This window comes from Manis javanica, chromosome 1, assembly GCF_040802235.1.
Source record: "Manis javanica isolate MJ-LG chromosome 1, MJ_LKY, whole genome shotgun sequence".
In the NCBI taxonomy this organism is placed as follows: domain Eukaryota; kingdom Metazoa; phylum Chordata; class Mammalia; order Pholidota; family Manidae; genus Manis; species Manis javanica.
The window spans coordinates 156,133,749-156,161,700 of NC_133156.1; the positions used below are offsets into that span (position 1 = coordinate 156,133,749).

General features: G+C 40.8%; 1 protein-coding gene across 1 annotated transcript in view; it reads right to left on the bottom strand.

Moving 5' to 3' along the window:
- Window positions 1–338: 338 nt before the first annotated feature.
- Window positions 339–27,952, bottom strand: part of LOC140844008 (uncharacterized) — a 106,979-nt gene continuing 79,365 nt past the window's right edge. The window contains exon 4 of the mRNA XM_073214885.1: window positions 339–2,619. Within this exon, the coding sequence (XP_073070986.1) occupies window positions 2,392–2,619 (228 nt within the window). The 3' untranslated portion in view covers window positions 339–2,391. The remainder of the gene's footprint in view (window positions 2,620–27,952) is intronic.

Below are 27,952 nucleotides of genomic sequence, written 5' to 3' on the forward strand. Positions count from 1 at the left end.
AATTTTCTCCTTCATCTTTGGAAAATTTTTTGATAATTTTTTCATCTCCAATCTTGTATATGAGACCCCCTAGATTGATCTAGTGTCTAGACTTCTTTGCCTATGGGTTCTCTCAAAGGTCTCAGTTTCTTTGCTCCCCACATTTTAGGAGAGTAGAGAGTCTTTGGGTTTGCTTTCTATTCCTTCTTTAATTAAAACAAGTTTTTCAACCAGCTTTATTTTTTTAATCTGCACTCTCTTTTATTCTCTAATTGTTTCTTTTTCCTAGTATTTTGTTCTAATTTTAAGGATATAATATTTATCCCCCACCCCAAATTCCCCCAGCATATTAATTAGAGTGCTTTTAATGTCTTCTATTCTCTAATTGTCTTTTTTTTTTTTCCGGGTCAGTTTTCTTTCTTCTGGTCTTTCATTTTCACCCTGCAGTTCTCCTTGTATGCCTGGTGACCCTTAGTTTTGCATTTCCATTTAAGGAGAAGGATGAAGTGACTGTGAGTACTTCATGTGTTTATTGTTAGCAGGTTTTTTTTCTGGCTGGATTTCTCTCCTTTAGAATGAATGGGATGGAGTTGAGTGTGTCTGCTAGGAAGCTTTGCTTTAGGGTAGCGAGATGGTGAACGATAATCATCCTGAAGATGTCTAAGTGCTAAAATGAGGAAGACTTTATTCTAGTACTCCAAACTCCTGATGCCATTTCACAGAGAAGAATCTGAAGTTCAGAGACTTGCCTATGGTTACATAGCCAGTAAGTGGTGAAGCCAAATTTGAACTGCAGTTGGTTGATGAACACATTTATTCACATTCTGCAAGACCAAATGAATTTCAATGTAAACTGAAAAATAGTGTTGTAGGGATAATTAGCTCTCTCCTTTTTGTAAATACACACTTTCATGTGCCATGTAGTTCAAGCTTCCACCTTGATGGTCATATCTTCAGCATACCAGGGATTCTGAACCTTTCTACCCATGTAACAAGCCATGTTTTCCCTTATTCAATTAATCCACTCTCTGCTATTAAAGAAAATGAGATAATTAAATTTCATTCACACTCAAAAGGCATCTAAGCAGAATTAACAGCTTCAGAGGAACTATGTGCTGTGGAACTAGAGGGAATAATTTATCCCAGGATTGGGTAGGCCATGAAATGGTAGAGATTTCTTAAATTATTTTTAGTAGATGTTGAAAAAGCCACAATCTTCCTAATTCTAGGGTTTTGTCATGATTTTGAAGGTCATGGCTACTTCACTTTTTTAAGTCCACTTTTTGAAAAAAACTTAACAAATAATGATTTGCTATTAGAAAATCACTTCTAAAAAATTCCAAAATAAGCATTTACTGATCACCTAGTAATAACTGACACTATGAAATTAAGCACTGGTTTTTTAATTCAACATTTTCCCCACCTTCCTGGGAGGTGGTAATAGACGTTCCATGAAAAATACATTCCAAGGTGAAAAGTTTGACCAAATCTGGATTAAATGAGGTTAATTTTCCTTTGCTGCTGGTCTTCTCGGAGCCTTTCATTGCAATATGAACTGTGAGAATCTCTTTGAGATTCACAATTGGGAAATGCACATTTCAGGAAATGCTTAATTTAGGAAACACACATTTTGAGAGAGATTTAGTTTATCAAAGAGCTATTCTGCTTTCATCTCCCTTCCAGAGACATGTTCTCATTTACTCATGCTCAGGCCATGTCTCCCAGCTGGGTAGATTTTCATTCCAGAATAATAATTCAGTTTCTACTACTTGGGTTGGGTAACCTTACTACTGTATTTATCTTTATCCTCTGCTTTTGGGCTATGACCATGTCTTAATTTTGCAAACACCCCAACATCCTTGAATGTGCTATTTTTTTTTTTTTAGGAGAGCCAGGGAGACTTTTATTGAGAGATACAGTGAGAAGACAGACAGAGCTTCTGGCTTACTCCAGGAGGGGACAAGAGAGCCCGGGATGGTGCATTGTCTAGGGGATTTATAGGCAGTTGAGGATTTTGGGAATTGAGGGCCTAGGGTGTGAACTTATACCACCTGCCCTGCCCTCAAGGTGGGCTGGGTTGTTGTCTGTTAGGGCTGTTTACAGTGAAGTCACAGGTTATGCTAAGATACCCTTGCGGAACACTCAATCATTCCAGGCCAAGTTGCTCCTGGCCTTTTGACCTTTAAGTGATCTCACTGAAGATGTCTATTATTCCTAGTCTAGTATATTTACCCTAGAGAATTAGTGTGACATTGACTTTGCATAATGCTGAACACAGAGTTTCTGTATGGACTTTACACTGTTACATTGCTTTGACTGTAAATATCTTGCCTTGCTTTTTCCAGAGGCCCTCACCCTACTCTATCTAAGCCCATGGTCCCTGTCTCATTCCCCCCTCTACAGATAGAGACCCTAGTTGCTGCTAGGGAAAGGGGGTGATGACCGCTCTGGCTGCTTCATGCTGAGAACGGGCACAGTAAAGGGTGCAATTAGGTCTCCATCAGTGGTCAGTTGAGAGGGCCTGGGAAGACGGGCACTTCTATTCCAGGTTCCATTTCTATTACAATTTGTAGTTTTGTGGCTTCTATAGATTTGGGTGAATTCCTCTCTTCTTGAGGTCCTCAAGACATCCTGAGGTTCCTGCACAAATGACAATGGTTAAAGATCTGATGAGAGCTTACTGTAAGACAGTAACATAAGGAAATTCGGATATTTCTTATTATATTGTATACTTCTCTGAGGGACCAAGCCTCTCCATTAGAGAGTTTGTATTGAGGCCAGGCTTGTGTGCAGAAGACACTTCTTTTTCAGGGTCTGGGGATCAAAATTGCTCCCAGTTCTTTAGAATGCAAGCCAGAGGAGTGTCTGGCTTTAAACTTGAAGAGGAAGCTCCCACCTCCAAAGTTATCCCAGATGAGCCCCCAAAGATGATGCTGGGATTCTTTTTTGCAGAGTCAAAGAATGAACATAGCAAACACTCAACACAGGAGAGCCAGGGCAGAGGCTTTTATTTAGAAATAAAGTGAGAGGAAACAGCTCCTGGCTCACATCAGGAGGGGAGAAGAGAGCCCCAAATGTGCTATTTTTTAATGCCTTAATTTCCTCGTCTACAAAATGTTGACATGCAAACACATATGGCTTTAGCGAGAAATGAAAAAGAAAACAACAGGCTTCTTATTACCTGAAGGTGATAATAAAACATGTGAAATAAAGTTCCTGCTTTGAGAGAATTCTCACATTATCACCTCAGCCTTCAGTAAACAATACCACATTGTGACAAACAATAAAATCAAGAATATACAAAGATCCAAGCTCTAGGAGAGTCACAAAGAACCTACCAAAAAGAAAAAAAAAGGTTATAGAGGATTCCAGTTGTGCAAATATGGAGGAGGGCAACTTGAGATGGTTACATTCATCAAGATGCACCAATTTCTTAAATACAAATTTCCCCAATTTGTGGTAAAATATCACATGCTTGCCATTAATCTGACTGACACCTCCTTCTCCATCCATCATCTTGTTTAGTTAATGGCACCATTGCCCATCCATCTGCCTGCCTGAGACCTTCAAAGTCATCCTCACCCCTTTGCTTCCCTCTCTGATTTGAACGAATCCCTTCTCCACTGGCCACACTCATCTTTAAGATCCAGCTCAAAGTCTTGGCCAGCTCAGGTGCTTTCTAAATAAATTATTCACCCAAAAAGCACTGTGAGCACTTAATGTAGCAGGGACTACCTGGCAGGGCCGACTAGCAGTGTACAGGGCAACATATAGGGATTTCATGTTTGTATCTTCACTGGGAAGCCACTGGTATAGAATGTCTATTTCTCCTTCATGACCACCATGTTTGGAATAGGTATTTTAGATCATTTTACCCTCACATCTGAACCTCGATAATTCTCAGTCCCTGAATATATTTCTATCCATACTCTAAATAAACTGGTCAGATTAGATTAAAAAGGCTGAAACAAAGTGAAGGACTCTTCACTCTCATGAAAATCTTTTGAAAATATATTTTAATTTACATTAAAAAATTTAAGAAGTTGAGGAAATTTAACTTCTCATGACAGATAAGGAAATAATATATAAAACCAGAGCTACTTGGGGAGGCGGAGCCAAGACAGCGGCATGAGTAGAGCAGCGGAAATCTCCTCCCAAAACCACATATATCTATAAAAATATAACAAAGACAACTCTTCCTAAAATAGAGACCAGAGGACACAGGACAACATCCAGACCACATCCACACCTGCGAGAACCCAGCGCCTCATGAAGGGGGTAAGATACAAGCCCCAGCCCCACCAGACCCGAGCGCCCCTCCCCCCAGCTCCCAGTGGGAGGAGAGTAGCCGGAGCCAGGAGGGAGAGGGAGCCCAGGACTGCTGAACACCCAGCCCCAGCCATCCACACCAGAGCGCAGGCACAGTGCATGCATGGGGTCCTGGATGCTAAGGAAACAGGGCAGCAAGACCAGTGAGTGGGTGCCTGAGGCCGATGCTGGAGAACAAAGAAACGGGAGCAGCCATTTTTTTTTTTCCTTTTCGTTTTTTGGTGAGTGCTTTTTGGAAGTCTTAAAAGAACAGGGACCCCAATACTAGGGAAACAGAGCAGAAGACCGGTGAGTGGGTGCCTGAGGCCAGCGGCTGAGGACAAAGAAAATCATGCATTTTCCTTTCTCTTTTATTTTAATTAATTAATTAATTAATTAATTTTGTTGTTGTTGTTATTGTTGTTTTGGTTTGGCGAGTGCTTTTTGGAAGTCTTAAAGGGGCAGGGTGGGGCACTTAGTCCAGAGGCAGGGAATCTGGGGATCTCTGGGCACTCTAACCCCCTGGGCAGCAGGGAGCACGGAGGCCCCTTATGGAGATAAATAGCCTTCGGGCCGCTCCCCCTCCAACGGGGCTCCACCAATTTGCAGCAGTAGCCCGAGCCAGGACATAAATAGCCTCCCGGCTGCTCCCTCTCCAATGGGGCTCCACCAATTTGGAGCAGCAGCCAGAGCCAGGCCACAACCACAGCAACAGCGGAGATAAACTCCATAGCAGCCGGGCAGGAAGCAGAAGCCCTGTCTGCGCGCAGCTACCCAGCACAAGCCACTAGAGGTCGCTGTTCTCCTAGGAGAGGAAGGCCACAAACCAACAAGAAGGAAAGCTCTTCCAGTCGTCACTCGTACCAGCTCTGCAAACTATCTCTATCACCATGAAAAGGCAAAACTACAGGCGGACAAAGATCACAGAGTCAACACCTGAGAAGGAGACAGACCTAACCAGTCCTCCTGAAAAAGAATTCAAAATAAAAATCATGAACATGCTCACGGAGATGCAGAGAAAAATACAAGAGCAATAGGATGAAGTCCGGAGGGAGATCACAGATGCCAGGAAGGACATTACCAAAGTGAAACAAACCCTGGACAGATTTATAAGCAGAATGGATAAAATGCAAGAGGCCATTGAAGGAATAGAAACCAGAGAACAGGAACATATAGAAGCTGACGGAGAGAGACATAGAAGGATCTCCAGGAACGAAACAATACTAAGAAAACTGTGGGACGAATCCAAAAGGAACAATATCCATATTATAGGGGTACCAGAAGAAGAAGAGAGAGGAAAAGGGATAGAAACTGTCTTTGAAGAAGTAATTGCTGAAAACTTACCCAAACTGGGGGAGGAAATAATCGAACAGACCATGGAAATACGCAGAACCTCCAACAGAAAGGATCCAAGTAGGACAACACCAAGACACATAATAATTAAAATGGCAAGGATCAAGGACAAGGAAAGAGTTTTAAAGGCAGCTAGAGAGAAAAAGGTCACCTATAAAGGAAAACCCATCAGGCTATCATCAGGCTTCTTGACAGAAACCCTATAGGACAGAAGAGAATGGCATGATATATTTAATACAATGAAACAGAAGGGCCTTGAACCAAGGATACTGTATCCAGCACGACTATCATTTAAATATGATGGCGGGATTAAACAATTCCCAGACAAGCAAAAGCTGAGGGAATTTGCTTCCCACAAACCACATCTACAGGGCACCCTACAGGGACTGCTCTAGATGGGAGCACCCCTAAAAAGAGCACAGAACAAAACACCCAACACATGAAGAATGGAGGAGGAGGAATAAGAAGGGAGAGAAGAAAAGAATCTCCAGACAGTGTATATAACGGCTCAATAGGAGAGCTAAGTTAGGCAGTAAGATACTAAAGAGGCTAACCTTGAACCTTTGCTAACCACGAATTTAAAGCCTGCAATGGCAATAAGTACATATCTCTCAATAGTCACCCTAAATGTAAATGGACTTAATACACCAATCAAAAGACACAGAGTAATTGAATGGATAAAAAAGCAAGACCCATCTATATGCTGCTTACAAGAAACTCACCTCAAACCCAAAGACATGCACAGACTAAAAGTCAAGGGATGGAAAAACATATTTCAGGCAAACAACAGCGAGAAGAAAGCAGGGGTTGCAGTACTAATATCAGACAAAATAGACTTCAAAACAAAGAAAGTAACAAGAGATAAAGAAGGACACTACATAATGATAAAGGGCTCACTCCAAAAAGAGCATATAACCATTCTAAATATATATGCACCCAACACAGGAGCACCAGCATATGTGAAACAAATACTAACAGAACTAAAGGGGGAAATAGACTGCAATGCATTCATTTTAGGAGACTTCAACACACCACTCACCCCAAAGGATAGATCCACCGGGCAGAAAATAAGTAAGGACAAGGAAGCACTGAACAACACAGTAGAGCAGATGGACCTAATAGACATCTATAGAACTCTACATCCAAAAGCAATAGGATACACATTCTTCTCAAGTGCACATGGAACATTCTCCAGAATAGACCACATACTAGCCCACAAAAAGAGCCTCAGCAAAATCCAAAATATTGAAATTCTACCAACCAATTTTTCAGACCACAAAGGTATAAAACTAGAAATAAATTCTACAAAGAAAACAAAAAGGCTCACAAACACATGGAGGCTTAACAACATGCTCCTAAATAATCAATGGATCAATGAACAAATCAAAATAGAGATCAAGGAATATATGGAAACAAATAACAACAACACAAAGCCCCAACTTCTGTGGGACGCAGTGACAGCAGTCTTAAGAGGGAAGTATATAGCGATCCAGGTACACTTGAAGAAGGAAGAACAATCCCAAATGAATAGTCTAACATCACAATTATCGAAACTGGAAAAAGAAGAACAAATAAGGCCTAAAGTCAGCAGAAGGAGGGACATAATAAAGATCAGAGAAGAAATAAACAAAATTGAGAAGAATAAAACAATAGCAAAAATCAATGAAACCAAGAGCTGGTTCTTTGAGAAAATAAACAAAATAGATAAGTCTCTAGCCAAACTTATTAAGAGAAAAAGAGAACCAACACAAATCAACAGAATCAGAAATGAGAATGGAAAAATCATGACAGACTCCACAGAAATACAAAGAATTATTAAAGACTACTATGAAAACCTATATGCCAACAAGCTGGAAAACCTAGAAGAAATGGACAACTTCCTAGTAAAATACAACCTTCCAAGACTGACCAAGGAAGAAACACAAAAGTTAAACAAACCAATTATGAGCAAAGAAATTTAAACGGTAATCAAAAAACTACCCAAGAACAAAACACCCGGGCCGGAAGGATTTACCTCGGAATTTTATCAGACACACAGAGAAGACATAATACCCATTCTCCTTAAAGTTTTTCAAAAAATAGAAGAGGAGGGAATACACCCAAACTCATTCTATGAAGCCAACATCACCCTAATACCAAAACCAGGCAAAGACCCCACCAAAACAGATAATTACAGACCAATATCCCTGATGAATGTAGATGCAAAAGTACTCAATAAAATATTAGCAAACAGAATTCAACAGTATATCAAAAGGATCATACACCATGACCAAGTAGGATTCATCCCAGGGATGCAAGGATGGTACAACATTCGAAAATCCATCAACATCATCCACCACATCAACAAAAAGAAAGACAAAAAGCACATGATCATCTCCATAGATGCTGAAAAAGCATACGACAAAATTCAACATCCATTCATGATAAAAACTCTCAGCAAAATGGGAATAGAGGGTAAGTACCTCAACATAATAAAGGCCATATATCATAAACCCACAGCCAACATTATACTGAACAGTGAGAAGCGGAAAGCTTTTCCTCTGAGATCGGGAACCAGACAGGGATGCCCACTCTCCCCACTGCTATTTAACATAGTACTGGAGGTCCTAGCCGCAGCAATCAGACAAAACAAAGAAATACAAGGAATCCAGATTGGTAAAGAAGAAGTTAAACTGTCACTATTTGCAGATGACATGATATTGTACATAAAAAACCCTAAAGACTCCACCCAAAAACTACTATAACTGATATCGGAATACAGCAAAGTTGCAGGATACAAAATTAACACACAGGAATCTGTAGCTTTCCTATACACTAACAATGAACCAATAGAAAGAGAACTCAGGACAGCTACATGTAGGAGAATGAAACTAGACCATTGTCTAACCCAAGACACAAAAGTAAATTCAAAATGGATCAAAGACCTGAATGTAAGTCATGAAACCATAAAACTCTTAGAAAAAAACAGAGGCAAAAACCTTTTAGGCATAAACATGAGTGACCTCTTCTTGAACATATCTCCCCGGGCAAGGAAAACAACAGCAAAAATGAACAAGTGGGACTATATTAAGCTGAGAAGCTCCTGTACAGTAAAAGACACCATCAATAGAACAAAAAGGAACCGATAAAGGCTTGACGTCCAAAATATATAAAGAGCTCACATGCCTCAACAAACAAAAAACAAATAATCCAATTAAAAAATGGGCAGAGGAACTGAACAGACAGTTCTTCAAAAAATAAATACAGATGGCCAACAGACAAATGAAAAGATGCTCCACATCACTAATTATCAGAGAAATGCAAAATAAAACTACAATGAGGTATCACCTCTCACCAGTAAGGACGGCTGCCATCCAAAAGACAAACAACAACAAATGTTGGCGAGGCTGTGGAGAAAGGGGAACCCACCTACACTGCTGGTGGGAATGTAAATTAGTTCAACCATTGTGGAAAGCAGTATGGAGGTTCATCAAAATGCTCAAAACAGACCTACCATTTGACCCAGGAATTCCACTCCTAGGAATTTACCCTAAGAACGCAGCAGTCAAGTTTGAGAAAGACAGATGCACCCTTATGTTTATCACAGCACTATTTACAATAGCCAAGAATTGGAAGCAACCTAAATGTCCATCGGTAGATGAATGGATAAAGAAGATGTGGTACATATACACAATGGAATACTACTCAGCCATAAGAAGAGAGCAAATCCTACCATTTGCAGCAACATGGATTGAGCTGGAGGGTATTATGCTCAGTGAAATAAGCCAAGCAGAGAAAGAGAAATACCAAATGATTTCACTCATCTGTGGAGTATAAGAACAAAGGAAAAACTGAAGAAACAAAACAGCAGTAGAATCACAGAACCCAAGAATGGACTAACAGGTACCAAAGGGAAAGGGACTGGGGAGGATGGGTGGGTACGGAGGGATAAGTGGGGGGAAGAAGAAGGGGGTATTAAGATTAGCATGCATAGTGGAGGGGTGGGAGAAAGGGGAGGGCTGTGCAACACAGAGAAAACAAGTAGTGAGTCTACAACATTTTGCTATGCTCATGGACAGTGACTGTAAAGTGGTTTATAGGGGGGATCTAGTATAGGGGAGAGCCTAGTAAGCATACTATTCTTCATGTAAGTGTAGATTAATGGTAACAAAAAAAAAAGAAAGAAAGAAAAGGGGGATTACTCCCTGATAGGGTAAAACTAACTGTAAATCAATGATTAATGCATGCTTTAAATATCCTTAATTTTGATCACTTAAAGGGTATCAGATGATCAGCTATGGAGGTACATTTTTCTGATAATATTCCTTTCTCTTAAAAAAAAAGCAGTTCCTGTGTGCTATCCTCCAATGAGTTCTACACAATGGTATAAAGGGCATATCAAAGTGTGGGCAAAGGGTCTGTTTGTGTTTATACAGAGGATTAAAGCCTAATTTGGCTACCCAGAAAATGAACTAAGATACGATATGAAGAAGAACTTCCAACATCAGCACTCTCTGGAAGACTCATACCAGAAGATGATCACTGAAAAACCTCAACAAAGATCCAGGCGATGCTGCAGTTGTAGCTGCATTCATCCCACTGGTTCCTGGACTTGCCATTGGAATGACGAAGGAGATATCTAAGCTGGCCTGTGCATACAGTAAAACAACAAATTTGACTGGATCTATACTGTTGGAACTCAACCAAGAATTAGGAGAAGTGCAAGTTGTAGTGCTCCAAAATCTTACGACTACAGACTATCTACTGTTAAAAGAACATATGGGATGTGAACAGTCCCCAGGAATGGGTTGTTTTAATTTGTCTGATTTCTCTCAGACTGTTCAAGTTCAGTTGGACAATATCCACCATATCACAGATAAGTTTTCACAAATGCCTAGGGTGCCTAACTGGTTTTCTTGGTTTCACTGGAGATGGCTGGTAATTATAGGTCTGCTTTGGTTATGTAACTGTATTCCTATTATGTTAATGTGTGTATGCAATTTAATTCGTAGTTTAAAACCTATACATGCTTAAGTTACTCTACAAGAAGATATGTCAAAGAAATAATCAATCTTCCCATGTTATCTTCCATCTGCTAGTCCTATAGCTTTTCTTCTTCCTTCCTAATTACAAATAGAATTCATGCCTCATATTGAATTTACCGAGTATCATAATTCCTCCAAGTGGTAAAGATACCTCAAGACAAATACTGGGCATAGAAGCCACAGGGCATAAATCTGCAAAGAAGTAAAAGGCTAACCTTTTCAAACAATATTGCCTCTCTCTCACTTACCAACTTTACATTTCCCTGTATGGCCCCGAAAGATGACTGGTTAGCCAGAGACAGGTAATATTCCTCAAGGGAGGAACAACCTAAGACAGGCACAGTCGCAGGGGGTCCCTCAGGTGAGAAATTGGGGATCAACAGAGGTGAGGCTTAGAACCTCACCCCCTCTGTTTTGAGAGAAATCTTCTGCATCCGTGGATGTTTTATTGTCCTTGTCTAGCTTGGATTAACACTTAGTCTACAGGCACACACCTGATCATCTAAATTTGCTCTCTTACAGCACTAAACTATGTTTTCTACCTTTATCTTGCATCTACCTACCACTTCAGCATTTTATTTAAAAATAATAATAATAATAATAATAATAAGGGAGAAATGTGGGATTCACATATAAATCAAGTATAAAAATCAAACGAATATTCATATTTGACCTGATTGTTTATAGTTCATAATGTGTGATCAAAACTGAAAGTTTCTGTGATGACTGCCCTTGTACTGTTCACCATGTAAGAACTTATTCACTATGTAAGAACTTGACAAGCTTTTGACAGCCTTCTGGGGCTGAGGTGATGACAGTGAAGTCAGGGTCCACAGAGAAGGAACAGAGCCTAATGAATCACCATCATCTGGGTTGGAATCCTGAAGAATGCATCCTGAAAGAAATGATGACTTGAAAGTAGTCTTACCTAAAGTAGACTTTAATACAGTTTAAAATCCCCTTAACTTGTGAAATTATATAAAGACAATCATGAATTACTAATGTTCCTAAGAACCTGGCAGAAATGGACACACTTCTCTGGAGAGAGATAACATCACCTAGGCCTCACATTATTTCTGAAAATTATTTTGCAAATACAATGACCATCATATAATTAAAATATATATATGAAGAGGTAAGACAATGTGACTAATGTATTTTCAGCAGAAAAAATAGTAGAAATATACTCACAGGGGTATATGACACCTGATAAAGGAGTCTTTAAGCATATGCTTTAATTATGTTTAAACTGAAAAAAGATGTGAGAATTTTAGTAGAAGATGAGGAACTACAAAAAAAGAAAATTCTAGAATCATAAAACATGATAGTCCAAATTAAGAACTCAGTGAGTGGGTTTAACAGCAGATTACATATAGCTCAAGAAAGAATTAATTAACTGGAAGATACATTAGATGAAAATATTCAGAAAGAAATTTTAAAAAGACAGCTAAAATGTCAAAAGAGTAAAAGAGAAGACAATCAGAAATTCTGACATGCATAAAATTGGAGCCTCAGAAGGAAAGAGGGAATATGTCTAAATCAATAAGCAAGGGCTAAGAACTCACCAAAACAAAGGAAAGATAGCAAACTCAGATAATAAGCCTTATGAACCTCAAGTAGGATAAAGAAAAAGAAATCTGCATTGACACAGATCATAGTAAAAAACTCTAAGAGAAAAAAAATATAAAATAAAACCTTGAAAGCAGCCTGAAGAAAAAGAGGTTTTTACCTTCAGTGGAACAATGTAAGTGACAGTTGACATTTTAACAAACATGACAGAAGCCAGAAGACAATGATATAATATCTTTAAATTACTAGGAGAAAAAAAAACTGGTCGACCTAGAATTTGAATCCCAGCACAAATATCTGTTAGCAATAAAGGTAAAATAAAGAGGTCAATTAAGATGACAACATAGTAAGCTACGCCCTTACCTTCATGCAAAGACCAAATGTACAACTATACACAGAGTAATTACCTCTGAAAGAAACACAGAAACTATCTGAGAGACACGTATACATCAGGCAAATGAAAAAAACACATTGAAATGGGTAAGAAATGCTTAGACACTCTTGCTATAAATCCTACCCATGGCACCAGACTGTCCAATTGGAAGGGAACTCCAAACACCCAGTTTCTCCCTGAAGAGGAGATATTTTGGACTCCACATTTAATATCCCAAATTTCAAGACCCCTACCTAAGGAACAAACTCCCAAAACACCTAGCACTGAAAATAAGAGCTGTGCATCCCCAAGACCCACAAAATGACAGCTAGCAAAGAAGCAGCTATTAATGGCTATGTAAGCATTCACCATGGCTATCCCCCCATGGCTTAGCACAGAAGGAGCTGAAAAAACCACCGATCTCCCAGTCTTTCCGTGAAGAGGCCCATCTTCCTACTTTGAAAGCTGTTGATTAGGGTCAGGCTTCCAGTTTAGCATACATCTAGGGCTGGCTGTGATCTACCCTTGAAAGTATAGGGAAACTAGCAGATGCCTTCTCAGCTTTCTCCCTCTAGCCTTCTTCAAGTAACCAGTACTTCCTTGGCATGAATTTACCCACACACATGTCTGCACCCCAATGTGGCACTGTTGCCTGAAGGCTGAGTACCCAGATTGCTTGGTTCTAATAGCCAACTGGACTTACCTTCACAAGTCCCACAGGATACAGCACTTCAGCTATATACCCAGGCAATGTGCTAAGGTACAAGGCAAAAATATCATCTCCCAGTTTCTTCCAGAATGGGGCTTAACTACATACTTTCCCAGCTGATGTCTGTGAGTCTGGCTTCCAGGCAGTCTTTATTAAGATGCTGAATGTAATCCTCCTTTTTGGGACACTGACCAGGCTTGGGACACCCTCAACTGCTGGAAACCATTAAGAACAAAGAAGGCTGCCTGAACAATTACAGAGATTTGAGAGGCAACCAGGAGCTCAGGCTGGGCTGATTGATGAGGTTCACCTTCTACATAAGGCCAGTCTATTAAGAAATGGGAGAAGTGGCTGTTTTATCTAATACATGAAAACCAACACAACGTGTCAAGAAAAATGAATAAGCCTAGAAAAATGATTACAGAAACATGCAGGGAATAGCATAACAGATACCTATGGCTTTATCACCTAGTTCAATTGTACACTTCTAGTTTGCAATATGTACTTCTGACATTTTTAAAAATAAAAATTAAGTACTTTATGCCTAATTTTTCTATAAATCTAAACAATAATTTTAAAAGTTCATAAAAAAGTGTTCTCTTAAATCTTTTGCATCCGTGGATGTCTTGCTGCCCTTGTCTAGCCTGGATTAAAACTTAGTCCATAGGCACACACCTGATCATCTGATCATCTACATTTGCCCTCTTACAGCACCAAACTATGTTTTCTACCTTTATCTTGCATCTACCTACCACTTCAGCATTTTATTAAAAATAAAAATAATAATAATAATAGGAGAAATGTGGGATCAACATATAAATCAAGTACAAAAATCAAACGAATATTCATATTTGACCTGATTGTTTATAGGTCATATTGCATGATCAAAACCGAAAGTTTCTGTGATGACTGCCCTTGTACTGTTCACCATGTAAGAATTTATTCACTATGTAAGAATTCGTTCACCATGTAAGAACTTGTTCGTTATGCTTCAGAAGATTGGAGACTGACGAGAATTAGGCTTGAGATGGATTAATGATTGTACATTGAGCGTTGACCCCCCTATACTGAATTTTATTGTTGTTAACAACCATTTGATCAATAAATATGAGAGATGCCCTCTCAAAAAAAAAAAAAAGTGTTCTCTTAAAGAATAAATCTATTAATTTAAAAATAAATGCTGCAAATATGATTGAAGCACTCCCCCATCCTATTCCTCTCCTTTCTCCCATATAGGTAAATCACCATCCTAAATTTTGATTTATTAATTCTATATAGCCTATTTTTTAATATTCCCATGTTTTATAAAATAGTATAATATCCATGTATCTTTCTGCAATTATCTTTTTCTCCTGAACATTATGTTTTTGAGATTTATCCAAGTTGATGGATTTTGCTCTTGGTCATTGTTTTTAACTGTTGAATGGTATTCCATTATATGGATATGTCACAGTGTATTTACCCATTATTCAGTTGAGGAACATTTTTACATAGTCTTTCACTGAATATTCTTGCACATACTTATTTGTATATGTTTATTTGTCATGAGACAAATGATCATCTGTGTGTGATCTGGTCTGGTCCCTCTGTTCTGGTCAGTTGGTGTATCTGTTTTTCCCTGGACCAATGCGGTCTAAATCACTATGGCTTTATAATATGGAAGGTCCCCTCAGTTTGCTTTCTATATAAATTATTCTTATCTACATGTTTTTGCTCTTCCACCTGACTTTTAGTATCTGCTTGTTAAATTACATGAAAAACCTTTTGGAACTTTTAGTAGAATTGCATTGAATTTATAGGCTGATTTTACTAGAATCTTTACAGTATTGTCTTTATAGCCCTTTAACATATAGTATGATCTATCCATTTATTCTCATCATCATTTTTATTTTATAAGGTTTCATAATTTTCTCCAAAAAAGACTTTTGTTCAATTTAAACATACATACCTTGGTTTTTGAAAATTAATTTTAAAATAAATGTACACTCACATTTATTGCAAATTAAACCAAACTGAAATGCAGTAGCCACCAGCTACTTTATAGGAGCTCCTGTTATTTATAGCAGCTGTTAGTTATTTAAATTAAATTTAAAATGGTATTAAATTACTATTAATTTAAAACTTAATTAAGATTAAATAAAATTTAAAATTCAGTTCTTGGATGTCATTAACTACATTTCAAGTGCTCAGCTGCCATATGTAGCTGACAGCTACCACATCAGACAGCACACAGAGCATCCCATCAGCATAGGAGGTTTTATGGGAGTCCTACTGGACAGCACTGGGTCACTACATCATATTATTGGGTGATGACTTTAAAAGGTAGTAAGACATGAATTCACATTGACAATAGACTAACATGATTATTTCTAGTCTGCCCTTGGCCTTTTTTATTTCAGAATCAAATTTTTATCATGAAACTTTTCAAACATTCACAGAAGTAGAGAAAAACAGTATAATTTTCAAGATTTTGCTGAACTGGCTAATATAGCCCCAATGTTTTTCTTTATTTTTCTATATAAGGGTTGTAATGAAAACTGACATTTCATTTCACTCTTCTATATATGCACGGACATTTATACTTTGTATACAAGTATCGACATTCTTACATAGGGACCATTATCCCATCCTGCAGTATTAAGAATGGGTCCGTGTTTTCATCTCATATCCAGTCCATATGCAGCTTTCCCTGTTGCTTCAAGGATTTCTTTTTGTAGTTGTTGTGTTGAAGTCGGGATCCATACATGTTGCATTTGGTTGGCATGTGTCTTACATCTCTTTTAACCTAGAAGTCCCCCTTCTCCTGCCTTTTAATTTCTGTGCCCCTGACTTGTTGGAGAACCTGGGTCAGTTGTCGCATGGGATGTTTCACAGTCTAGAGTAGCACTGTCAGTAGAACTGTCTGGGGTAATGGGAATATCCTACCTCTGTGCTGTCCACTATGGTAGCCACTCTCCCCACGTGGCTGTTGAGCACCTGAAGCATGGCTACTATGACTGAAGAATAAAATTTTACTTAAGTGATTTAAAGTAAAATTTAGATAGCTGCATGTGTCCAGTGACTACTGTATTGGATACTGCAGTTCTGGGGGATATGTCTATTCAGATCTTCATATTATCATTTAATTTATCTGTGTACTCTCCCCACAACACATTATTTCCTGATATTAGCTAGCTCTGGTAGCTATAATGCATTGGAAACTTTTTCCTCTTTTATTTTCTAATTGGTTATGATTGATAGATAGAAAGTTACTCTTTGGAAGTTGATCTCATATCCCAAAACTTTACTAAAATTGCTTATTATTTCTAATACTTCTTGAATGCAGTATTTTTTGTATCCAGACCTTTTATATAAAGCCTCTTAGACTTTTTTATGTATATAGTTGTATTGCCTGCAAAAAATAGTTTCATGTCTCCCATTTCTATACCACATGTCTTTTCCTTGTCTTACTGTTTTGGCAAGCACTGCCAGGAGGGACAGCCTTGTCTTCTTCCTCATTTAAATGTGATTGCTTCTAAAGATTCACCATTGAGATGATAGCTACAAGTTTTGATAGACACTTAGGTTTTCTTCTGCTCCAAGTCTATTACAAGTGAATGTTGAATTTTATTTTTAGCACATTCATTTCTGCATCTATTGAGATGGTCCTAAGTTTTTTTCCCCTTTAATTTGTTATGGTGTTCCACAATAATTTTCTGGTAGTGAAACAACCTTAATATTTCTGAAATAATCTCTTCTTGATCATATATTTTTATTTTGTTTAAAAGTAAAATATTGCTTAGACTCACTAATACCTATTTGGGATTTTTACATTCCTATTCATAAGTGAAATAGGCTTAAAATTTTCTTTTCATATTGTCCATATCTGGATTGAATAAGTAATATTAGATAAGCCTCATTTATTATAATTACCCATACATTTGGACTTATTTCCCCCATTTGTATGTGTGTGCATGTTTATTTTGTTTATCGCCTTTTTTTTTGCTGCTTTTGTTTCTCTCAGCTGTTGGTTGAAATACTGTTGTCTGCATTCCACTTTTTTCCTACTGTTGGTTTGGAATCTATAGATTATATTTCCATTAGTTACCTTTAAATTTTTAACATACCTATTTGGGTATAAATTATTCTCATAAATCTAAAATCATTCTGTCTTCCTCCTTAACACACCAAAGATGCCAATGCACTTTAGCAACCAGCTGAATACCCTGCTCCCATCTAATTATTGTTGTCTAGAAGGCTTTATTTTTATGCAAACAAATTTGGCTTTTTTTAAAACAATATTTAATTTCATTACATCTGGTTATGTGCAACTCCTAGTTGCCTACCACTGCGGACCCAGAGGGCAGCGAAGGGAATTTGACCTAACATGACAGGTTTGGGTTAATTTCTACATATTCTCAAAGCTTAGTTCTAGAAGTTCATAGAAATTAATATTTTATTAATCTCTATGCTCAGGTTTGTTTCTTCTGTTATTAGGAGGTAAGCACCTAGTAAGAATTAAAAAGACAAAATAGTTGTATAGTGGTAGGCATAGAAATTGAGGTTATTAATTTAAGGGGACTGAGTAAGCTTCAACTCAGGGAAAAGTGTCACAGCGTCTGGCTCTGGGTCCTCAGGGCAGGGAGAAGATCTCACTCTGATGCTGGCTGACCAGCCCCAGCCCCAGTCAGTGACTGAAGCGCACGGGCTTGGCCCTGCAAAGCCAGGCCCCTGAGGGAGCATCGGGGACATCTGTGGGGATGTGCCAGAGCTGGGAAGGGTGACACTGCAAAGCCAGCCAGCACAGGCAGCTCCTGACACTGCCCCACTACGCCCCCGTGGTTTAAAGAGCCACCCGTGACTCAGGACACCCAGGTGCCCCACCTCATCTTCTTTGTTGTTCTAATTTTCCACAAACCTTATAGTCAGAAGGTCATGGGAAGGTCATTCAAGGACACACTATCCCCAAACCTGTCAACAGCGGGAGAGAGCCTCTTGAGACACTGACAGAGACACCAAAACCACCTACCACATCATTATTTGGTCATAACTGGAACCAGTGCCACAAGGGGGACTGCAGTCCCTCGGGAATGTGACAGAGGGACCACAGGCAGGCTGTGACCCTGCTGAAGAAGGGACACCTGCCTGGGCTCTGAACTGGACATGAAAACTAACATGTGGAAGGTGGGAGTAGGAGAAGGCGTGGCTGAGAGGCCAGTCGTGCCCTGGAGCTGGAAGGGAACTTGAGCTGTGACCCTGGAGGCACCAGGGGCCATGGAGGGTGCTGAGGTGGCTGGGATGGGCTAGGAATTTACAACCATATCCATCTGTTCTGGGCAGAGGCTCTCGGTGAACCATGCCAACCAGTCCCACCAGGATCACCTGGGAATTCAGAAATGCAGATTCGCCAGCCCCACCCCAGAGTTGCTGAATCAGGAACTCTGCAGGTGGGACCCAGTGGCTGTAGACCAGGGAGGCTGCTTTGAGAGCAGGGACCAGCTTGTCTTACGCTAAAATATTTACTTCCATGCAAAATCAACTCAACACATGGCCTAGCAGCCTTTACGTGCCACACTCCCTCTGCTCCAAACCAACTCACGGTCACTTTCCCGTTTCCTTCCTCCCAAAAAGGCCTCCCAGCCTCCCGGCTTCAGCTCCTGCCGAGTTCTCAAGCCCCCACCTCCCCCCCCCCTGCCAGACATCTTAGTTTCCTTTCCTTTTGCTCCTGCTAATCATTTAGCCTGGAGTGGCATTTTGGACACAAATCAGAGGATGACTATGACGGTAAGGCTTTAAGAGAAAATCTGTTAAGTATAGAGAAACACTATGGAAATGAGAGATAGCCATGAAAAATAAGACATCTGGGCAAAGTTTAAAAGGACTAGGCATGCTCAGCCTTGAACAAATGTCACCACGTGGTGACAGCTCATGATTCATAAGGAATGCACGCAGGAGGGTCTGTCTCTGTGCTCACCAGTGAGAGAACAAGCAGGGCCCATCTTAGGGTTCAGCCAAGAAAACATCTGTCATGTGACTGAGCCCTGGGAGAGGAGGAGCTGCCAGGACAGTGCAGAGATCACCCTCGTGATGAGACCGCAGTGGCCAGGGGCGCTGCCCACCAGGGCCCACCATGCTGGCGGAAGCCAGACCATGCAGAGCCCGAGGCCCATCGGCTCCAGGAGGGGTCCCCCACCCCCTGGCAAATCTGCTTCCTGGGCAGGGCAGGTGCCAGCTCACAGTCACAACGTTTTGCTTTGGGTACCCAGGAATCCAAAGAACGCCGTGGACCTGCGCAGAGCGTCTCTGACCACCCTGTTACCTGGAGGCCAGGAGGCCAGGCGTGTGCTTCATGGGAAAGCCCTTTTGTTCCTCTCCCACAGCCAGCTCCTGCCTCCCCAGTCACAGCAGTGGCGGTGGCTACCATCTCAGCAATGGCTCCGAGCCAGGGAGCATCTGCTCTGTGCCAGCACAGCCTGTGCACACCCCCTCTCAGGCTCACCATTATCATGAGGCCCATCTCACAGGTGGAGAAACTGAGGGTCCTGACTTACCCACAGCCTCTCTGCTGGTCATGTCTGGCCTGAGGTTTGGGCCCAGGGTTCTCTGACTTCAGAGCCCACTATCATGATGTCTCTCCACTGCCAGGAACCAAGTATTCAGTTCAGATGATGGACAAGGAAGGAATGGACCTAAATTGACCCCCAAGGCCCTCTGGAGTTGGTAGGGATGGAGAACAGTATGTTTTAACACGCATGCACTCTGCCTCCTCTCCCTGACCCTCACTACTGCAGGTCTGGTGACACATAAAATCAATTCTCTCCCTAAAGACCCCCATGGCCTTGTCTACACTGCTGTACACCTTCCACGCAGACCTGGAGGCTAATGGGGCTGCTGGCAGCATGGCCGTCCTTCACACACCCTCATCCACTCTAAAACCTAACAGTGTAGATTGTCTACACTACCTATACAGCCAGATACCAGCCAGTGTACAACCACCCAGAACTCTCGTCAAAGGAACCCTGGGGCCACTGAGACCAAAGGGGCAATTGTGCAGATGCTGCTATGGAGGCTCCAGAGAAACCCGGGCCCAGTTTCTGTCCTATCTCCTCTGTGGTGCAGCTCTAGGCTCTTCTGACTTCCCCCCTCTTCCCTCTTTCTGGAGCCCTGCAAATGGCTGAAGTGGTTTCTCTTACAGACTTGAAGAAGGTGTCCTCAGCACCGTGACCCTGGCCTAGTGCCTTGGCCTCACCCCTGAGCCTTCATCACTAGGTCTCATTCGTTTGTTACACAGTCCAGCTCAGGGGACCAGCTGAGCCCCCCGAGGTTGGACTTCACAACTGAGCACCCTCCCCCGCCCTCTAAAGAACCACCGAGTCACAGGCACAGGAAGCAGCTCCCGTGGCAGGTGCAGGGACACTGACTCCACTCAGAGCATGGGTGTGTGCAGCGTCACAGCTGTGCCAAGGGTGCGAAGGGCACCACTCGGGAAGCTCATGTCAGGCAGGCTTCCTGGGAGGTGGAACAGACCCAGCAGAAGTGAGTAAAGGATTTTCCTGCTATTCAGACAACTGTGTGCTGATGTCAGGCCAGGAGTCAGGTGAGTGAAATTTATTCCTTCTTGATGGAAAAGCTGGATTCTGGCCATAAATATATACTTATGGGTATCTTAATTTTTCTTCCAGCTTCACCAAGCTCAGTGGAGCTTAAAGCAGGCTTTTCTCCCAGGCAGAGACAAAGAGGGCCCAGAGGGCAGACAGAGCTAGGTTCTGAAGAGGAGGAGGGGGGCCTTCCAGAATTTTCTTTTCTGGCTTCTCTTTGCAAAACAACATTTGGGAGGAGGAAGAGGGAAGGGATGTGCAGAGCTGGCCTCTGGAGATCCGGCCTCCTGGACTCCAACCTGTGATGCTGAATGCCTCACCCCACACAGCCACGTGAGCATCAGCGTTCCCCAGTGAACTCCACCGAGGCAGGCCGATGTGCACCCACATGAGGCAGCTCTTAGCTGCTCTCCCAGCAGATGTATTTGTACTGAATGACCCATTCCCCCAGGGTCACCTTTTGTGGGGCTTCTGCCACAATCCCTATGTTCCACTCACCATCATCCACAGCACACCGGGGATGCAGATGGATGAGATCCTGCAGTAGGAAGGGTGCAGAATGTTCCCTGGGCATGGCCAAGTGGCCATCTTTATCTCAACAGTACGCCCAGCCACACTACACCAATTGTGGCTCAGGAAGCTCAGCTCCTGAAATTGTTACCCACGCCTGGAAGAGAATAAACAGTGAGGTAAATTAAAATCAGAGTCAAGTACCTTTATGGGACCCATAGCTTGGAAAGTCACAGCTAATCTTGAAGGGGTGAGCGCTGCCAGCATTGCATTGAACCATGCACTCTTGTTCTTAATAGGGGAGTGGTACTGGCCATCTGGAGCCATAGAACCAAACCTGAGTGTCAGGGGAGGTGGAGGAAAAGAGAGGTGGGGTTAGCAAAACAAAAGAACATGGCACCACTTGAAATAAAGCCAGGGAGCTCCCAGCGGCACACACAGGGAGGTCTCATGGGTCTCCATGTCCTGGAACCATCCTCAGGAGACATCAGAGTGGGGACGTGGGGAAAGGGCCTCCCCAGGAGATGCTGACAAAGGCATAACTCATGGAAAGTAAAAGCAGGTTTTTCACCACTATCAACCTGAAACTTGGCAATGGCCCTTAACAAAGGAAGACATGAGGACCACTAGCCTTAAGCCAACACTAGAGCTTGAGGGTGAAGAGCACACATCAATCCACTTTTTTGTTGAGATGTAATTCACATACCATGAAATCCCCCCTTTAAAAGTATACAGTTCAATGGTTTTCTGTACATTCACAAAGTTTTACAACCATTATGAATATCCAATTCCAAAACATGTCATCAGCCCTAAAATAAACCCATGACATTAGCAGTCACTCCCATATGCCCCACCTTCCAGGCTCCCTGGAACCATTAATCTACTTTCTATTTCTGTGGATTGTCTATTCTGGACATTTCATAAAAATGGAGCCATATAATATGCTGCTTTTGTGTCTGGCTTCTTTAACTTAGCACATTGTTTTCAAGGTTCATGCAAGTTGTAGCATGTGTCAGTATTTCATTCCTTTCCACAGCCAACTGACATTCCATTGAATGGATATACCACTTGTGTTTATCCATTCATCAGTTGATGGGTAGTTGAGTTGTTTCCCTTTCAGCTATTATGAATAATAATGCTATGAACATTTGTGTACAAGTTTTGTGTGGACATGTGTCCAATTCTCATGTGGACCATGTTTTCATACATACCTAGAAGTTGAATTGCTGGGTCATAGGAAAAGTCTAAATTTTGGAGGAAGTACCAAACTCTTTTCCAAGTCAACCACACCATTTTACATCCCCACCAGCAATGTATGAGGGTTCCAGTTCCTCCACATCCTCATCAACACTTGATATTGTATTTTTTATTATAACCACCCAAATGAATGCAAAATGGCATTTCATTATGGTTTTGATTGGTATTTCCCTAACAATGATGTTGAGCAACTTTTCATATGTTTATTAGCCATTTTTATATCTTCTTTGAGAAATGTCTATTCAGATTTTTGCCTATTTTTTTAAATTGGGCCATTTTGGCTTTTTATTGTTGAGCTATAATTGTTCCTTTTATATTCCGGATACTGGACCCTTATGACATTTATGATTTGCAAATAACTTCTCCCAATCTGTGGACTGTCTTTTTCACTTTCTTTAAGGTGTTCCTTCAAGCACAAAAGTTTATTTTGATAATTTATCTTTTTCTTTGGTTGCCTGTGCTTTGGTGTTACATCTAATAATAAATCATTAGTTAAACCAAGGTCACCAAGATTTATACTTGTTCTCTTCTAAGAGTTTTATAGGTATAGCCCTTACATTTAGATCTTTGATCCATTTTGAGTTAATTTTTATATGAGATGAGCCAACTTAGTGCATTCGCATATGGATATCCAGTTTTTCCAGCACCATTTGTTGAAAAAACTATTCTTTCCCCACTAAATTGTTTTGTCACCCTTGTTAAATATCAACTGACCATAAATGTAAGGATTTATTTCTAGACTCTCCATTCTAACCCACTGTCCACACATTTATTCTTAGGCCAATACCACACTGTATTTGGGTTGTTGTATTTTCTTTTGTTTTGCTTCCTACCTGCTGTCAAAGAGATCCAGTGTAATACCATTGTCTTGATTACTGTACATTTGTAATCAATTTTCAAATCAGTACAGATCAATCTTAGTGAAAATATTTCAGTGAAGAAAGTAAATCACAAGTATTATATTATTTTTATAAAAATAAAACAAAAATAAATGATTGATAGAAATGAACTAAAACAAAACAAAAAAGAAAAACAAAGAAAACAAATTCAGAATTGAATATAATGGTCAAAGAGGCAGTCAGGGGGGTGGGTTGTAAGGTGTATCATTTTACAAACATCTATCCCAGTAAAGAGACTGACGGCTGCAGAGTTATTTTTACGCCTTTACATTCAAAGCTAAGCATCCGTTTCTGAAGGGCGGGGGTCCGAGAGCATCTCACCTGGACTCCTGTGGCCATGTCCACTATGGAGAGGACTTTTCCCACAACAAGACTTCAGCTGACAAAATTCTTTGTTTTCTCTGCCTGAAAACACAACAGACCCAATGTCAAGGTTTCCCTATGGTTTTCTGACCTTTCAGATTAATGTTTTTTCATAATAAGTGTATATTAGTTTTAAAATTAAAAACCAGAACAATAAAAGCAAATTTTAAATTAAAAACAATCCCAACACCCTACTGACACAGCCTAAATGTTTTCATCCTTGTTGAATCTGACCACAAGTGAAGCCTTCACAGACTATTCTGACACAGTAAAGTCGGCTACACCAGCTCGGAGGCCAGGCCCCAGGCAGACTCCCGCCTGGCCTCACGTGGCCCTAACCAAGTTTGTTCCTCCCTCCCTGGAGCACGAAGCTCCCACAAGTCTGGGTTCTGCTGTGCAACAGCAGCGCACACCTGGCCCCAGAACAGGTGGCTACCTTAATGTGAAGATGGGATTCGGAAAGTGTGGGAACACTTTGGATATAGGAAAAGCAATATTCTTTCCTTTCCTTTCTAACCACAGGCCATCTCAGTGCCATGATCATTTAAAAACCATGACGTCCGGCTGCCCTTCGTTGCCCTCTTCTCTCACCGTCCGCAACAGCCACAAATCCCAAAGCTCCGTGAGCATACTCTTTTCTGCCAGAGAAATGAGACCGGGCACAAGATTGTCACTGTTCTATTTTAAAAATTCAGAGGCAGGTGGCATTTCCTTAAGAGGTGGTGGGCCCCTAAGTACACAAATTGCAATTATCCATTTGTTGGAATCAATGTTTATCTTCCTTATTTGCTATTCTCTTCTGAGACCCAGCCAACAAAGCCAGTGCCTGTTGCCCGTGTGCATGTGTGCACGTGTGCATGTAAACTGACCCACCAGCGGTGGGATGATAACCACCCTTCCTGGATGACTATTTCCACCCTGGCTTAAGCTATCTCCCAAAACACACTGTTTTCCCCTCCCATAGGCTTCTGAAGTGTTTCTCTCAAGCATTAATTTTATCAAACAGTGGACTATCAAGATTTATGACTGTTACTGTGGCTCCAACCCAATGCATCTTGTATTGATTATTTCCTAAAATATCTCCAGGCCTGAGCATGGGCCATTGCATGGCTCCAGCTTTGTTTTACACTGGAGAGTTAGTTGCCAGCAAATAATAAAAAACAACTGTCGCAGATATTTGTGGACTTTTTTGGAGGGCCCCGTGTCCTCTGTACGGCAGATCCTCTCAACAAACCTCCATGAGAGGCTAAATAGGATGGGTTATAATACAGGGAAAAGTCTAGGTTCAGGGAGGTCCAATCAGGGCCATCTTTAAGTGTAGAGCAAAGACAGAAATCACATATTCAGATTCCGCATATAGAAGTCTCACCCCCACCCCTTGCTGCCCTTCACTGTAATTCCAGAGGAAGCCCCAGGACTCTGGACACCCGAGCCTTTATCACTGGTCTACCCCTATTTTGTACCACGAGCCTCATCCCCAGAGAGCACCTGACATCAATATGTCCTGGTACCCAAGTAATGTTCCTGAGAGTAACCCCACCCCACATCATCACAACCCTTCCTCACTGTCAGTCATCGGCTCTGCCGCAGGCACACCTAAACCACCAGAAGTCAGTCCCTCAGAATCTCCAACTGCTCTTAGTTTTTGTCATAGTTCATTTTCTCCATTTACACTCTTGAGATAGGAGTATGACTTTATCATTAGTGATATCCAACTGTGGTCATTTTTACTCACCAGTTTGAAGTAAATCACAATCATGTTTGCTAAAGACAACCCTAAATTTGGCAATCTTGGAGCATTATAAATAGTCCATGATTATTTTCCTTCCCCAGTGTCTGCACAAGACATTGATCTTGGCTACTGGATCCAACAGGCAATGCCAACAGGAGTTAGCCATTAACCCTCTGATGCTGATTTAAGCATTCATTCGGACTGGTCCATGTCGATGAGTCAAGCAAATGTTCCAGAACTAAGACTAGGCTTAGTTTAATTGACTGCCTTACTATCATGTATTTTTAATATCTTCTCCACACATTAATTCTCTTTTTTCTTCCATTCTTTCACTTCTGATCCATTCGTTGTTCTTAATCTAAGAATGTGTAATATTGACAAGGTTCCCTCTCATTCCATTGGCAACATAATGAATTGTCTATACTGATGATGATCAGTCAGTAATCAATGTGTTTTTTGGCATACATTTTTACAGTATTTCTAGGGTATCGATAGCTGCCATCGATACCTGCCATCTTTTAGACTTGGTATATTTAAACCAAATTCAATTCCCATATCAGAAGGTTGGTTTGTAGTAGTTTTACATGATAATGGTCCCATAAATGTGTGGAGAGTATATCCAGCCTTGCATTTGGTCCTAAACTATACGTCCTGCTATTCATATCTCTCTGCTTGATAAATTCTATCTCAAACAGAAGGAAGGTAGTTTTCCCTAAAGTAGCCCCTATTTCTTTATGGAGCACTTAATATATCAGACCTTTGTGATGTAGTATTCTGTTACAGAATCCAATTCTATTTGATTTTTGGTTTCATAAGCCCAGAGAGTCTCTAAAAAGCCTATTTTCTTCAACTAAATTCAACTTGATTCAGCACTGCTGAAGTATCTATAATTTGAGCTGCCTTCCCTCTTGATATTAAAAGATCACTCCCCTGGCATCCCTTTGGCAGCCCCCATTAGGTGCCCAGCCAAGGGAACTGGGCAAAAAGAGGTCCCCGATCATACTTTCCTAGTATCAATCTTCAAACTGCTTCTTCTATCTTCTGGTTTTAATTTTCTATTTTAGTTATCTCTTCTCAGTCTTACTGAACACATGCCCTCTGTTATAATAGCCTCAAATTATTTCAGAAAGAGGAGTCAGAGTGAAATGTACAAATAGAATTAACAAGCGGGCTTTCAGGATTCAGCCATCTGAGGCCTGCTCTCAATGAGACTCTTGCCAGTGGGCCAACCAGTCCTGACCCTCCTCCAAAAGAGAACCCAAGTCTGACCACTTCTTACATCTCCCACCACCATCGTGTGCCTGGACTAGAGCAACATCCTCTCAGCTGGCCTCCCTGCTTCCACTCTGTCCCAACATCAGACATTATCTTTATTATTATTATTATTAAACCTGACATACAGTGAAATGCACAGAGCTTAAATGCATGAGCTCTGGTCAATTATCTATCTGTGAAAACATCATGCCAATTAAGGTTATAGAATGTTCCCATTCTCCGCAGAAAATGCCCTCCTGCCCCCTTTCAGCGAATCCTACCCCCCAGAAGAAACCACATTCTCTTTTCCTCACCATCCATTAGCTTCAATTTGCCTCTTCGTGAACCTGCATAAATGGAATCGTACAGTACGTTCTCTTCTGTGTCCACCTTCTTTCATGCAAATAATGCATCCATATCATTTTATATACGAGTGCTTCATTATTTTTTAAGACTGACTAGTTTTCCACCTACAAATATTCCACAATTTGTCCAGTCTCTTGCTGATGAACATTTGGGTTGTTTCCAGTTTGGGTTAATTATGAATATACCTGATCCAAGCATTCACATACAAGTCTTCTTGGGGATGTGTTTCCATTTCTCTTTTGTAATCCCCAGGAATGCAATTGCTGGGTTGAAGGTAGGTTTATGTTTAATATTATAAGGAACTGACACTTGGTCAAAATGGTTGGGCCCCTCCTGCCAACAATACATGAGAGTTCCAGTTTCTCTACATCCTTGTCAGTATTGTCAGTCTTTTCCATTTTTAGACATTTGGTATGTTATGTCATCTCATTAGGGTTTTTTTTTTTCTTTGACATAACTTCTTGTAGAGTAACATAAGCGTGTATAAGTTTTAACAAACTACTAATTAAATTGCGTACACCCATTAACAGAATAGGAATACAGATACATAACAAAAGCAGACCTACAATTACCAGCCATATCCAGTGAAACCAAGAAAACCAGTTAGGTACCCTAGGCATTTGTGAAATCTTATCAATAGTATGATAGATATTGTCGAACTGAATTTGAATAGTTTGAG